This window comes from Amphiprion ocellaris, chromosome 22, assembly GCF_022539595.1.
Source record: "Amphiprion ocellaris isolate individual 3 ecotype Okinawa chromosome 22, ASM2253959v1, whole genome shotgun sequence".
Lineage (NCBI taxonomy): Eukaryota > Metazoa > Chordata > Actinopteri > Pomacentridae > Amphiprion > Amphiprion ocellaris.
In genome coordinates, this window is record NC_072787.1 from 10,614,536 (window position 1) to 10,629,355 (window position 14,820).

At 39.6% G+C, this 14,820-nt stretch overlaps 1 protein-coding gene across 1 annotated transcript in view; it reads right to left on the minus strand.

The window, feature by feature from the left end:
- ofcc1 (orofacial cleft 1 candidate 1) overlaps nt 1-14,820 on the minus strand; it is an 87,961-nt gene that overhangs the window by 21,367 nt on the left and 51,774 nt on the right. Inside the window, exons 18-21 of the mRNA XM_055006958.1 lie at nt 12,425-12,679; nt 9,889-10,141; nt 8,617-8,780; nt 5,137-5,296 (exon numbers count right to left, since the gene is read on the minus strand). Of these exons, the coding sequence (XP_054862933.1) occupies nt 5,137-5,296; nt 8,617-8,780; nt 9,889-10,141; nt 12,425-12,679 (832 nt within the window). The remainder of the gene's footprint in view (nt 1-5,136; nt 5,297-8,616; nt 8,781-9,888; nt 10,142-12,424; nt 12,680-14,820) is intronic.

Here is a 14,820-nt window from a genome sequence, read left to right on the forward strand (position 1 = left end):
TTTTTCAATGAGATGGAAACACAAACTATATTTTTTGGCACTAGGTAACAGGCATAAAAAAGGATGACCCTGATATATCTCTCTGGTCAGGTGGCAACAACAGTGCGCCAGCTGCAGATTAAAATGGAGAACACATCTCGTATGATTAACAGCCAGCCCCCCAGACTCAGGTTATCATTACCACTCCAATCTGTGCTGTTTGACTCTCAACAGGTTTACTCTCCACCAACCATGCTGCTGTTGCAAAGCACCTTGGGTGTTCCCAAACTCGCCCGCTGGTAACCCATTACCTAGACATACAGAGACAAACGGCGCAAAGGTACGCAAATGTTGATGCAATCAGGTTGAGAAAACATCTCCAGGGCCACCATACAAACCCCCTCTCTGCTGTCTCCCTCCTTCCCCACTTCTTTTAATCTCTCCCTCTCTCCTTCAATTATCGCAATGTCACCAGCACCACTGGGAAACTTTCTTTTTTGTGAATTAACAGCAAAAAGAGCTTTGCAGCCGGGTAAGCTGATGCTCCACTCTGTCATTGTCATGGCGGTGACTCCGACAAAACAGTTTGCGTACCTGCTTAAGTATTACAGAAATTAACACCTCCCTCCCAGGTACAGTAATCAAGGGGGTGACGGGAGACAATTAATTAGGTCCATCTGCACCACTGCCTTTACATAATTAATGGGGCTCATTACGGAACCGCTAGTATGATGTGGAGCATGCTAGCCCACTCACTAGCTCAGAGCATTATAGTAATAAAAGCACTGGGAAAATGAAGATTCTTTATTTGTTTCAATTTGCTCAAATTTGCCTCTAGTTGACTGAACTGCAGTATTGATTGTAGTTTCTTGTTGAATTCTGTGAACTTTTCATGTGCTTATTTTACAAGGGTTCAATGCTAAAGTTTTAAAAAAAAACAGTGATACACATCATCCTCACCCTGCAACTAAACACATATATAATTATTGTCAACTCTATCCCACAGAGGGGGAAATAGAATATATAAAATACATGAAAAAAAAATACAGAATATTCACTCCATTGATTATAGAAATAATACAAATCACAGTTTTTCCTTGCAGGTTCAAAAAGATTGGAAGGCATAATGTCTTTTTGTTTGTTTTTTTTTATAACTAGAAATAGCAAAGAGGAGAAATAGTTTGAGGAAATTATTAAAAGTCAGTTATGAAAAATCCTACAATTGTGAGCTAAAGCCCCCCTCTCTCAGCTGTTATCCACAACTCAAACTAAATTCATTCTTCATTATTTCCTTTCTCCATTTGATCAAATTGAAACTCACAGGTCTAGTTGGGTCTTCAGTGTATTCACCCTTTTTGCTTAGTCAGTGAGCTCCACTGCTGACATCTTAACCTGAGAGTAATATTTAAACCTTGAAGCAACTCAAATGATCATATGGCATGGAGGAATCTTTAATATAAAGTTAATTGGTAAGAAAGTAAAAATTAGATTATGTTTTATGACCACCTTGTGAAAATTACAAGTTTGATAATAATAGGTCGTTTGCAGGTTGGTTATTGAATGTGGATTCTTTTTTTTATTGTTTCAGTGCTGGAGGGAGATACGGTGTCACAGAGATTTTTGCTGAGTTCTAAGTTACAGCACAGCACATCCAGGAAACTAGTTTCAGCCTAATTGATTACTGTCACCTTTCATTTTGCTTCACGTGTTTTAGGTTTTTGTTTCTCAGCCTCTCGTTAACAATAAAACAATCTTAAGACTGTTGGTGATAATTTGATGGAAGAAAATCTTGGTGTGCACACTGCAAATATAATTTCTCTACTAATTTATGTTCTCTGAGGGTCAACACTGTGTAAAGGTTTTAGGCACTGTAGGAAAAGAGAAAAAAACATTGAATAGATTTTATTTATCAACTGACTAAATCAAGTCAATATTTTGTGTGGTCACCCTTTGCCTTTAAACTGCACCAGTTCTCTTAAAGTTTTTTAACGTACTTGGTAAACAGGATGTTCCAACATCTTGGCAATCTCGCCACAATTCTCCTGTGAATTCATACAGTCTCATTGTCTTCAGCTGACATCAGAGCTCTGTGGTGAACATACCAGCTGTTCGAGGACTCTGCCCAGTACCGTACACCTCAAATGACAAGTGTGTCCATTGTTATTAAAAATAATGCAAAAGTCGGCTTGTCCTGGCTTGTTTTCTTTTTACAGTTGATAGTGGAGGTGATATAATAAGTGATGACAGCTTTGATACAAGACACTCGTAAATTTCAAACTCTTACAAACGGTTGCCTGCTTATGTACAAACTGGTGACTGATTTCAAACTTCTTTCTGTTGAAGGCTTTCTAACTGATGAAGCAACAAACTGTTGCCTTTAATCCTATGTGGCTGTAACACCTGTTTGGGGTGCTACAAAAGAGGTTCTAAAATAAAAGTATCTAAATCTAAATGGTCTTTCAGATGTGATTTTCCCAAGAATTGTCTATTATCAGTTGCTCTATGTGACACCTGACACGAGTAACAAATTAGACTCAAAGAACCAGGAGGCATTTGCATCTGTTTTTGACTGAGATATGATTTGTTGAAATCGTCATAGTTTATCCTTTACGTGTACTGTTCAGTAACTTTCTAAAATTGGCTGCAGACTGCTGCTGCTCCTGTGAGTACCTTGTTTTACTTCTCCTCATCCCTCCTTTCTCTCACTCAGCTAATGAAGACCTCGTAGCCCACTGTTATTAAAATTACGCCCTTGCCTCTGATATTAATTGGGTCCATAATAAGGAATGCATCGCATTCATTATTTAATTGCAAGGGCACATTTGGAATACAGTTTCTGAAATGTATTTTTAATGAAAAACACTACATCCTGACCTAATCATATCAACCTTATTCTATCTAATTAAGGATGCAAAAAATCATTAGAGTTGCAAAATATTAGTTTCAGCTCTGTCGGGCTGCTCCTTTGCTCGCCTTCATGAATATATTTTTTTCCCTGTCTATGATAAATAGTTAATGAGGGGAAAATGACAAAAATTTGCATGTAGGCAAATTAGTCTAATAGGGATATGTCTTTGCTGAGTTAGGAAAGTGACCCTTTTCATAGGAGAAATTGTTACAATAATTATGAAATAATGGCAAAGCCCATCTTATTTTGATGAAATATGGTCTGCTTGAATAATGTAAAAATGTTAAAATGCAATAACCCTAAATTTTCATCATGCCATGGAATGTGTTAACGTGTTAGCATTTTATCAGTTTAATAACACCAAATTAGGTACAATATGAAGTATGCTGTAATTGTTGCTGTGGAGGGAGATATGCAGTAATGCAAGGATGATTTAGCAGTGCACCACAGCAAGAGGCCATCAGCTGCTAAATGAAGCATTTTCTTAATCACAAACTTTGGGGATGTAATTTCTTTGAAAGTCTCCAAACATTGTGAGGTTCAATTTTCTTCCAATAAACAGGTCCATCACCATCCCATTAGCAGTGGTGTAGTCACCTTTAAGAGCCAGGGTTGCAGGTCATTAAGGCTTATAAGACACATGTAAAACAGAGGAAATCCGAAAAAATAACTTGCCACTGATTGTTGTATCTTGTGGGTTTAAAATTACATAGTGAAACAGATTTAACTGAGATAAAACGTAAGATAAATGTACATTTTCATATAATGCAGTCGGCCATTCTCTCTCCTTTTAATGAGCTCAGTTTTTATGAAGGAACACAGTAAGTAAGGTCGAGCTTATGGTACAGCACATCAATATCATGTAAAATGAACTTGTATTAACACAAACAGAAGAACTCTATTCATAATTCTAACTTGTCTGACAAGTCACAGTCAATTCAACTGAATGCTGTTTTCAGGAACGATTTTTCTCATTAAGTGAAAGCTATGAATGCCATCTCATTTTTATTAATATAATAATGCAATCATGTGTTTATCTTTTGAAAAACTCCAAATGATTACTTGAGAAATTTTTGTGAGTTGTTACCCTTCGTTAGTGTTTGAAAAGAAGTGGATTGCTTCTATTCACACTTAGGAAACTAGAATTTTAAAATATAGACTGTAAGACAGACTTTCACAGGGCATTGATATTCTAGGGATTCATTCATTCAAATATTAACTGCTTTGACCCGCAAAAAATATCTTTTGGCTCTCACAGGCCTACTGTGACTCCTCTGTAAGACAAAATAATGCATAATTTCCTGACACTCCATCCAGATTTTACTGGAAACTGAGAATCTACTGTAGTTTCTGCCTCCATATACAGTCATGTGAACTTGTGCAAGCAAAGAGCAAGGGAGTTAATGAACATGGAGAACAGCGAGCGATGTGTGCCACTAACAAATCCTACAGAGTAAATTAAAGAGGGGGGGCTGCAGTTTGAGCACCGCATTCTATTTCCCTTATCTCAACAAGTCACATTTTCAATCACTATGCAAAGATTTTACATCGGGTGTAGGCTCGGTGCTAATACACTGCCCTTCCCTGTGTCATCACCATCGACCTACGCTGGGCTGTCAAACATGCAACAGCCTCTCTCCGTGATAGTAATTTCATGGGGACATGCATTTATTCAGGCTACCTTACCTGACATAAAGATTCAACATTAAGAGAATGCCCACTATAGCATGCACAGGCATCCCGGTATATGTGTTGATTGAGCAGTCTCTCTTTAATGAAATATCTTCGGAAATTGGTTTGCACAGACTAATCAGGCAGCCCGCTAGCCGAGTTTCTGTTTTGGTAATTATCTTGTACTAATTAGAATGAAGCTAAAGACCTCTGAGATGAATTCTCAGCTTTCTCAAATGTAACTAAAGAAAATTTAATGATATAAAATGAGCCCATTCTATACATCCGCTCAGATGTAATATCTCCTTTAAAATGACCACTGAATATTACATCATCTTGCCTGCTGTTTAATGTTTCTTACATTGTTCCACTCACCTCACCCTAGACAGCTCTTTTATTCAGCACCCACCATGGCAGAAACCTCTCTGAGTTACAGACAATCAAAAGTAATTCCTCTCCTTTACACAAACTAATCAAACAGACTAGTATCAATTACCTTTAGCTCATTCTCTCCTTAACAAAACAATCATTAGCCCAATTAATCACCAAGAGGTTTCACAGTGAAGAAATGTGTTTACCTTGCGTCTCTCCCCATTGAAGCCTCTCCACTGCTCTGCTTTCTTGACAATGTAGCTCAGTTCCTGATTGGACAGCTCAAAGTCTTGAGGCAGGAAGTACATCCCCTCCTTGGCTGTGAGCCGCTGAAAGATATCCAGCATGCGACCATCGTTGTGGAATCTGGAAGGTGCATGATGATAAAAAAAAAAGTGAGGAGGGGGAAGTGTAAGCAGGAGTGACGCCAAACCAAATCACTGTCTCCGCCCTCAAAGGTCACATGGGGTCACCAGTCAGAGCATTAAAACATGCATCTTTGCCATGTGTCAAAGAAGATAACTGTGCACAGCTAGCTCTGTGGCTACCTCTTTGCCAAACAGAATAGTTGGCTTTCATGGAACAGGTCAAATCACGATGATCCCAACTTGCTGGAAGAACAGACAAAACTTTTATCGATTACACAGAGCAGATTTACAGTGTGATGCTCTATAAAAGTCTAATACATCAATTGAAATAGCAAAAGGAATCAAACAAATTGGCCTATGAGTGGGAAGTACTTTGTTAACACAAGCTGACTGTATCAGTGTCTGTGTTTGGCCGGGTGTCTCCATGGTTGTACATCTGTTAATGTGTGGGAGTCAGATCCTAGAACCCTCTTCAGTGTTAATGCTGAGCTTCAAAGATGGCAGATACAACGGACGTGCTGGTTGCAGATGTGTCTGGAGAGTCCAGCTTGAGTCACAAGAAAATGTTCTGCACAGCAGAAGGCATATTGATTCATACCTCCAGATGGGTGCATATCACCAAAGTGTTATTTTTCTTTTGCCACACAAGGATGCATGCAGCCAACTCCTAAAAAGAAACACCATGTCTGTAAACAAATGCCTTGGCTGACCATCAAAACCAGCAGACCTTGTGCCCTTCCATAGAGATTCTAGCCTGTCAGAGGGTAATCAACTCTCAAATAAAACCAACATCAAGGAGAAAAGGATTTATACAAGAAGCTGGTACGGCGCTTTGAACCCAGCATCATTCCCCATCGCTCTTGGGAGAGGGATGTTTGTAGAATCTTGACCTCAGACACAGGAATAACATGCATTCATTTTAATCCTGCAGTTGAATTGTGCTTCTCATTCATTTATGCAGTCTCTCTTTTGGAGGAATTCACCGTCTTTGCATCTTTGTTCTTCAAAACAGACTAATTTCCTTGCTGTTGGAAGGCCCCTGAATTTCAGTATGTAATTCTTATATGTAGGGTATGACCTGGATGAGAAGGCTCATATTAAATGTTTTCCAGTGTAGAGGTCACCATTAGGACAGACGTATGTTAACTTATAGAGCATATTTTAACAAAGCAATAATGACTACAAGTGTTACAAATGACATTAAATGCATAATAATAAATGTGTCTATAGACCTCATAGTCATGAATGAGATGTGAATGCTTTTTATACCTTTGACTTGGAAGTGCAAATTAATAATTTTTCTAGTCTTCCACCTTACAATCATGAAACTGCACCACTATCAATGCGGCATCACTTCTTTTTAAAATAATTTTTTGCTGTTTATGAAGTTTCAAAGAGGCTAAAGGTGTAACATGTATTTTTGCGGGCGGTGAATAAAGCCTAAAATGTAATTAGAAAAGGATAACAGTCCATTCTCTCTATACATATAGCCCGAGGCATTTTTTTAGAAATAGGTCATGGTCTGTGTCAGAGCCCCTTCCTTGCAGCCAATAGGAAACTGTAACCCATAAAATTATCAGCCTTGCTTCAGCTTCGTGGCCTACATTCAATACAAACCCATGTGGCGGTTGAGCGACAGAAGTCATTATTCCCGACTGCTGTTTTAATATTGTCCATTTAGCTGGATCCCGATAAGCGTCCCGCTTACTGAAATTAGATGGCACCCTCTCCTCGGCCGCCAATCTCAAACTGATTAATTCAATAAGGTTTTTCTTACATTTTGTGCCATTAATGGAATTTGGTCTTATATGAGGGTGTGAAACCACACCTTGGACGAATACTGAGTTACATTATTCCATAATTTATCACCTGCCCTTCTATTTTGTTAGTTCCATACTGTTAAAAGTATGTCCCTCTGTTTTTTAAAGAGTTCAACAGTCATCTTTTAAGTTGAAATCAGTGCTTTGGCAGTGAGTGTTAAAGTTTACAAAGCAAACCCGCTACACGAAACTAAAAAATCAAGGGCCAGCCATCTCAAACTAAGCTCTGGGAGATTCTTTTGAATGTGTTTTGTTTTTCTTGTTCATCCTCACTAATCAGGAAGCTTCTACCAGCTCCATAGAGGACATAAAGTCTTAGTGTCTTCTGAGGTGCTAAATTACAATTAGAAAACTAGCAAGCAAATGCTTCAGCATGCCTGACCTCAATCTGCAAGACATGAGTGGAACACGCAGTGCATTGAGATAGAGTCTGTGTGTTCATCACCATGTATACGCAGTCCATTTCAATATGTATGAAACCTGCAGTGATCCCAACCATGGAAAACATACAGCCTAATCGGATAACGTAAGGAGGTTACATGTTCACGCTATATCAAAACACATCTAACTTTTGAATTAGAAACGCTTTCCATTTTCCAGCCAATTGCAGCATATGGTATGTTCAGAAAAGGCAACCGTGTGGTACGAGTGTGTAGTTCTGCTTTTGTGCTTGATAACATTGTGTGTGTGTTGATGTGCGACTTTGATGCAAACCTGCATAAGTAATTCCATGCGACTTTAAAATCAAAATAGATTAGATCAGCATTTGTTTTTATTTCCTGTTGTTTTTTGTGCTTTTTTGTAGACAGAGGCAGGGGATAAATGGTGGATTGGGTGGAGTGTAGCGGTCGGAAGGTTACAGGGGTGAAAGGTTTAAAGATATTTCTGAAGTGGTGCTTGAGAATAGTGAGACCCAGAGTGCCTCAGAAAAGGCCTGTTGGGACAGTCTGCATCAGTTCAAAAAACACTCATATGATAATTCCCTGGTAGTGATGTTTTTCAGCCTCTGAGGTGAAGGAGGAAGCTCAGGGTTAGGGGTGAAAGGGCAAGATGACATAAGAAAAATGGGAAGTATTTAACTCTAAAACTGAATGTACTGACATGATAGCTACTTGCTGCCATACCTTCAGTTAAACTTTGTGCCAGAACATTGACTCTTAAATTATTGTCACATACAGTGTGACAAGGGCAGAAGTACAATTTATTTTGGGTTTTAAAATAAAATTTTTCTCCATGTTTCACCTAGCAGCAAGTTTGAAGGTGTAAATAAGGACACAATTTATACTGTAAGCCTATATAGAAGCCTGATGTGTAACAAATTCACTATCAAATATGTATTTGTCTTTAGAATATAAAGAATAAACACAGCAAAGTAGCTTGAATATATATTTTAATGGTCATACTGTTTTCTGCCCATTTGATGTGATCAGCAAGGTGATTTCAAGCAGGAAAGAAAGACAGATACTCATTCAAGGCATCATCTTTCTACATGTCTGACCTGAGCAGGTAAATGGAGAGGATGGTGATGGAAAGCAGGAAAAGAACGGCGTAGAGGAACAGAGTGATGATCACCCCTGCTGCACCTGACTGGTCAGCTCGATAGAAGTGCCAGTAAAGCTTGGCTGCGTCAGCAACCGGTGCATCGGGGCTGTAGGCGAGACGCTGAGGAAACAAAGATTGAACGAAAAGCAAAAACACACAAATTGGTACGTATTACACTTGACATTTGCAATATGGGAATGCCCAGGACAAACTCTTGCCAGGAAGTGATCAAAAGCAACTCATATCACAGCTCAAGGATTAACTTTTCACATGCATTATGTGTTATCTTGCAAAATCACAAATATAACAAGAAAAGCACTCAGAGAGCGCAGTACTCTGCCAATACTGTTCATTCCCCATATGGCATTGTCAGAAATGCAGCATATTTCTGTAGAAATGCCATATTTTTTTTATTAGTTATTGACGATCAGAAATCACAGCAACATAGAATGTGGCCATTTAATATAGATATACCCACAAACAAAATGACCTTGTGCTGAGCACAGGTGTGTGTTATGCATGTGTACATTATGTACGGATACCGAATTGTGTGGCCTAAATATGTAGCAGGTGGCGGGAATTGATGGGACTTGGAAACACCCCACAATTTAATCAGTTGTTCCTTTTACCATTTCCGAAAAGTCTGCAGTAGTGGATTTGTAGTAGGATCGCAATCATGTGGTCGTCCGCAGGGAGCTGACGTGGTGTTCACTTGTTGTCATAATTACAGTGATGCCATGTGGATCCAGACTATAAGCCACAACACTGCCAAAATCTAATCAGGTGGTCCTTGTGTCATTTCTGACCTTCCCTGAAAATTCCATCCTAATCCGTTATTGCATTTTTGAGTAATTTTGACAGACAGACAAACATACACTGATCGTCACATAACTCTGCCACATGCCTTGGTGGAGTAACAAAGGTTTGAATTTCTTTCTTGGTAATTAGTACAAAATATCAGGTGTTATTTGGTCAGACATCACTCTTAAAATGCAGACATCATCTCCTGTCAAATGATGACAGGAACGGTGCAAATCATTCATCTCCCTAACTGACAAAATCCATCCCCCTGCCAAAAAAGGACACCCATCTAACCTTGCACATTTCCTTTCTCACCCCCTACCCTCCCACCCCCCATTTTTTTTTGTAATCTAAAGTCACTTTGCTAAGATAAAGTGAACTCCTATTTAAAGTGCACAAGTGTCCAAGTTATTTTTAAGTGACTTACCCCGAGGACGGCGTCCACTGCAAAGACTGCCAGGGGGTCGAGGACTGTCCACACTCCCTGAGCCATGATAAACTTTGACGTGAAGGAAGGGAGTGAGCCAAATATCTGTTGACAGCCCCATCTGATCAGAACCAGCAGGAACGTTATTGCGTTCAAGGTCAGGGGACCCACCACCACCATTGCCAGCTCCTCCCGGGTGTGGAGCACAGAACTCTGGTACACGAGGTCTACCGTGTGTGCATGGAAGTGGAATCTGGTAAGAGAGGAAAGTGTCAATATGTGTGTGCCATATTTGTGTTTGTGATGCTTTGCAGCTCAAGGGCAACTAGTTCCAACAATCCACACACAGCATTATAATATTAGCAGTTAAATAAGTCAGATTTAATTAGTTTGATGACAATTACCATTCTAATTCATTGTTATCTGCCTCGCCGGCTACCGATGATATGTTGTTTTTTTTTTTTTTAAATGCATCAGGAAGTTATCAAAGTTAACAGACAAGTACAAGTAAAAGTATTAACACCTTGGCTGAGACAGTGTGTTCCCACCCCACTGTTGTCAGACTCCCCATTTACAGCAAGCCTCATGAGTTTCTTAATCTTCCCATCAGTCAGGAAGAGGTAGAGCCAGTGGTGGGAGAGGAGAGGTCCAGTTTTTTCTCATTAATTTCCATTTGATTTGCTCCAAGAGTCAAGCATCTCTCAGATTCTGTCCATTAATCTGACAGTAGAGGTCCATTGGTGTTTTATCTGAAGCAAATCTGCTACTAGATTTAAGCCTGAAACAAATTTTCTGAGAGAACGGGGATTACTTCACTGGATGACCGGTACAGATGTAGGACTTTCATGTCATTTTGTACATTTAACATTTTAGAATACTATTTTCCAGATAAATTGCACTATTGAGTCTCATGACATGGGGATTTTTCACTTATTGAGTTTTGATACAATGAAATGAAACCATAAATGCATTGAATTTTGTCATTTTTGGATGATTTTAGAAAGTGCACTGCTAGTGTCAGGTATTGTGTACCTTAATTAGTGATGGAAAATAACAACATAACAAGTACAACTTCGATGTACTTGTTCTTTCATTGAAAATTTTTATTTAATGCTTGTCTATATTCTACTCCACCACATTTCAGTTTGGATTTCAGAAACCGATAATAAGCTCAAAACGGTAAACATTGTTTTAAAGTACACTTAACTAACCAGCTATTTCTTCTTGTAATTAAGAAACATCTTGAATGCAGAACTTTTAACATTGCATCTTATGTCAGTCAGTGTGCAACAGAAAAGAAAAAAAAGGAGGAAGGTGACTGAAGCAACATTTGGGCCAGAGACTCTGTTGCTTCCGGACACAGTTTGCTGTCCGCTGATGTCCAGGGGTGGATTATGAGGAAGCAGGAAGCAGTGACAGACAGTGAGGCAGAGTTAAAAAGGAGAGGAAAAAAGAGTGTGAGATAGAAGCGAGAAGGACGGGATGCCTGTCATCACGCTAGCCACCCTGACTGTCACTTAGTCTCTCTCTCTCTCTCTCTCTCTGTGGGCACCACCAGCTCTGGCCATTGCATGGAGAGAGAAATCCTTGGAGGGAGAGCAACAGATTCAGACATGTGGAAGTTGTCATCCAACGTTGACACCCTCTGTTTTCACATTTTTGTTTTTTTCACCTCCTATCCGCCCCCTCAGTCCATTCTCTCTCTCTTTTTTTGTTCAGCCAAATTTTTTCTCCTTCTGCCTTCCTCTATCACTTTCCATGATTTAATGCACGATGTTTGCACCCCCATGTTATTGTAATAAAAACCTGCTTGTATGCATGTTTGCAGCCAGCCCTTTTTATTGTGATGAATTAAATCAGCACCATATGCTATTGCAATGTGATTTAACAGTTCTGTGGTATCTTATTGCTGTTTATTATCAATGCTGTGTACCGAATAATAACAATAAATTCCTTCCAAATAATGTAGCCTTTTGGGACTTAAAGCCGTGTGGTGCGCAAACTCCCCCAGCAATGGTTTGTTAATATTGAGAGAGTCTTGTTAAAATGTTAATGGGGGGATTCCAAACAGATGATTTTGTGTATCCAGCCTGCATGTTTGCCAACACACCCACTTAGACACACGACACATCCTGATTCTCTTCCTTGCTCGTTATCCACTCCTCATCCTATTCCACCACAGTCGTACTTTGCATGTGCGTGTTTCTGAGCACACGAGTGTCTGTTGTGTTGTGTGTGAGTGTGTATGGGTGTGAATTTGCAATTTTCCAATACACTACAGTGATCTACTCTATGTACCAGCCCTCCATTTTGATAATGGATTTATGTCAGCACCAATGTGCATGTTCAAAAAGTGTAGTTCTGTGTGTCTCTATCCATACGCTCCTCTTCCATGCATGTATATGTGTGTGTGTGTGTGTGTGTGTGTGTGTGTGTGTGTGTGTGTCTGTGTGTGTGTGTGTGTCTGTGTGTGTGTGTGTGTCTGTGTGTGTGTGTGTGTGTGAGTTCAGGGCAATATCAAAGGAAGCAAACTCACTTGTTGACAGGAACTGCTATGGCCTGGAGGTAGAGCCACTGGCTGCAGTAATGCAGGTAGAGCCTCACAAACCACATCAAAGCCAGCAGCAGCGTAATGAGGCCGAGCTGCTGAACGGAGCCATGCCAGCTACTATGCAGTTGTTGTTGTTGCCGCGGCAACGGCAGGCCCAGCTCGGATGGCAGCATGCAGAGTGCCAGGCGGGCTCGGTTGGACAGGTTCGGAGGACAGGAACTAGGTCCAGTCAGTGCTGATCTGTTCACAGAGAAGGATCATATATTGTAACCATACACAACAATTTCCTTTATTTTTTTCTCTTCTCTTCTTATAATGTAGATAAAATAATGTATACTAATGTCATACATGATGAAATTTCCCAGATTTCAGCTTTCAAAAATTGATTTCCTTTTTTTGACATTACATTTTCAGCTCAATGATTTAAATACAAATTGTTGCTGCACATGGGCAACAGTAAAGATAATTTAAATAGAAGTATGTATGATCTGACATTAAGTATCAAGACTTCAGATCACATTGCAGATACTTCCTTGTCTTTGAATTACATATAGTATTCAAATGTTTTTTTTCTTTCCATATACATGCAGTAAACATTAAAGGTAGGCAAATGTAGTATTCAAATTGACACACAATCACATATGTACACAAGTGTTCTCTCTGTCACACACACACACATACCACCCCACACACACACACGCACGCACACACACGCACACACACACACACACGCACACACACACACACACACACACACACACACACACACACACACACACACACACACACACACACATGCAGAAACAGATAGGAATCCCTTCCAGCGGTGCTCAGCTTCCCTGAGCACCTCTGCCTCCTCTGTGCCGCCCTTTGTCAGGCCTGCTCAACTATTCCCTTTCATACAGAGGGCACAGATGGAGCAGTGGAGGCAAGTGGAGGAAAGGAAAGGAAAGGAAAGGAAAGGAAAGGAAAGGAAAGGAAAGGAAAGGAAAGGAAAGGAAAGGAATGGAACATTTTTATGTTGAATTGTGTTGCATAAAAAAAAAACAATACACAAAAACCCTACCAGAGTGTGTGTTTGTGAGTAAAGTAAATGAGTGTGTACAGTTACAGCATGCATAGACCTGCATTTATTATAGTTTGCTCATGTCAACACAAGCAGATATTGATGACCCCTATCGTCTGGCTGATAGTAATTAGAACAAGGCTAAAAGTGGGTGTTTACAGTACAGCTATGGTGAGCATCCCAGAATGTGACTTAAGGCCTATGCCTGTGGACATCCCTGTGTCTCACCACTGTGTCCCACAGCACAGTTGGAATTCACTTTGTAGTGTGTATCTGGGGAAAATGGTTCATTGCCTAAAGACGAAAAACAGAATCAATTGTATTGCTCATCCACCCACATTACCAAATAATTAGGCTAGACTTACATCAAAATGATATGAAACCTCACACAATTGTGCCTAAAACAAAAGAGATCATCTTTGGTGTTCCTCTGAGGTGGGCATACTGTACTTTCTGAAGTGTGAAATTATCTGAAGTTGAACCAATTTCCTCAGTACACAAGAGCAGCGGTACAGCGCACAGTGCATGTGGGAAAACTCGAGATTCATTCAGAAAATGCTCAGTCAACAGTTTGGGCTGATAAATATTCATAGTGGCTGAAATAAACTCAAGCAGAGAGGATAAACATGTGTCATAAAAATCAGTTATCATTCAGCTCGTTGGCTGAGATTTTAAAGTGCAACACATATTCCACTGCAAATATACTGTATCTTCCCTATAGGAGACCACATGCTGTACATACAGGATAATGGGAGCATAGCAAGGATAATACTGCATCTATTGCTTTTTCATCATTCATCTGAACTCATTGTTTGATGTGTCACGAGTAGGACAATAAAATAGCATGTGACATGTTAGATTGAATTATTTAATTAAAACATTTAATTTCAGTACCCTAAAAATGCAGACTACATGACTACATAAAGAATCACAGACATTTAAAGTTTACAGAGGATTCAGCTGAAAGTGTTTCTCTTACACTATGATACTGAAAACTATAGAATTCTACTGTCGTGTGTATTTATACAAGATTTTAAAGTATAATCTGAAGAGAAAAGATGATAATGTACAAGGAAATGTGTGCCCCTGTTTTTCTATTATGATTTTGACAAAGGTACAGCGGTTCTGTTTCAGGCTTTATTACGACTTGCTTCTCTGTGTGGTTTCAAACTGCTTTCCGCATGTCTGCAAAACTGGAATTACAGAGTAGACAAAAAAGCCTTGTGTCACAGACACATGCAAGATGCTAGCCTGTCAACTGGCACTGAACGAAAACAGCAAACACAACCTGACGTCCATCTTTCATATAATGAAG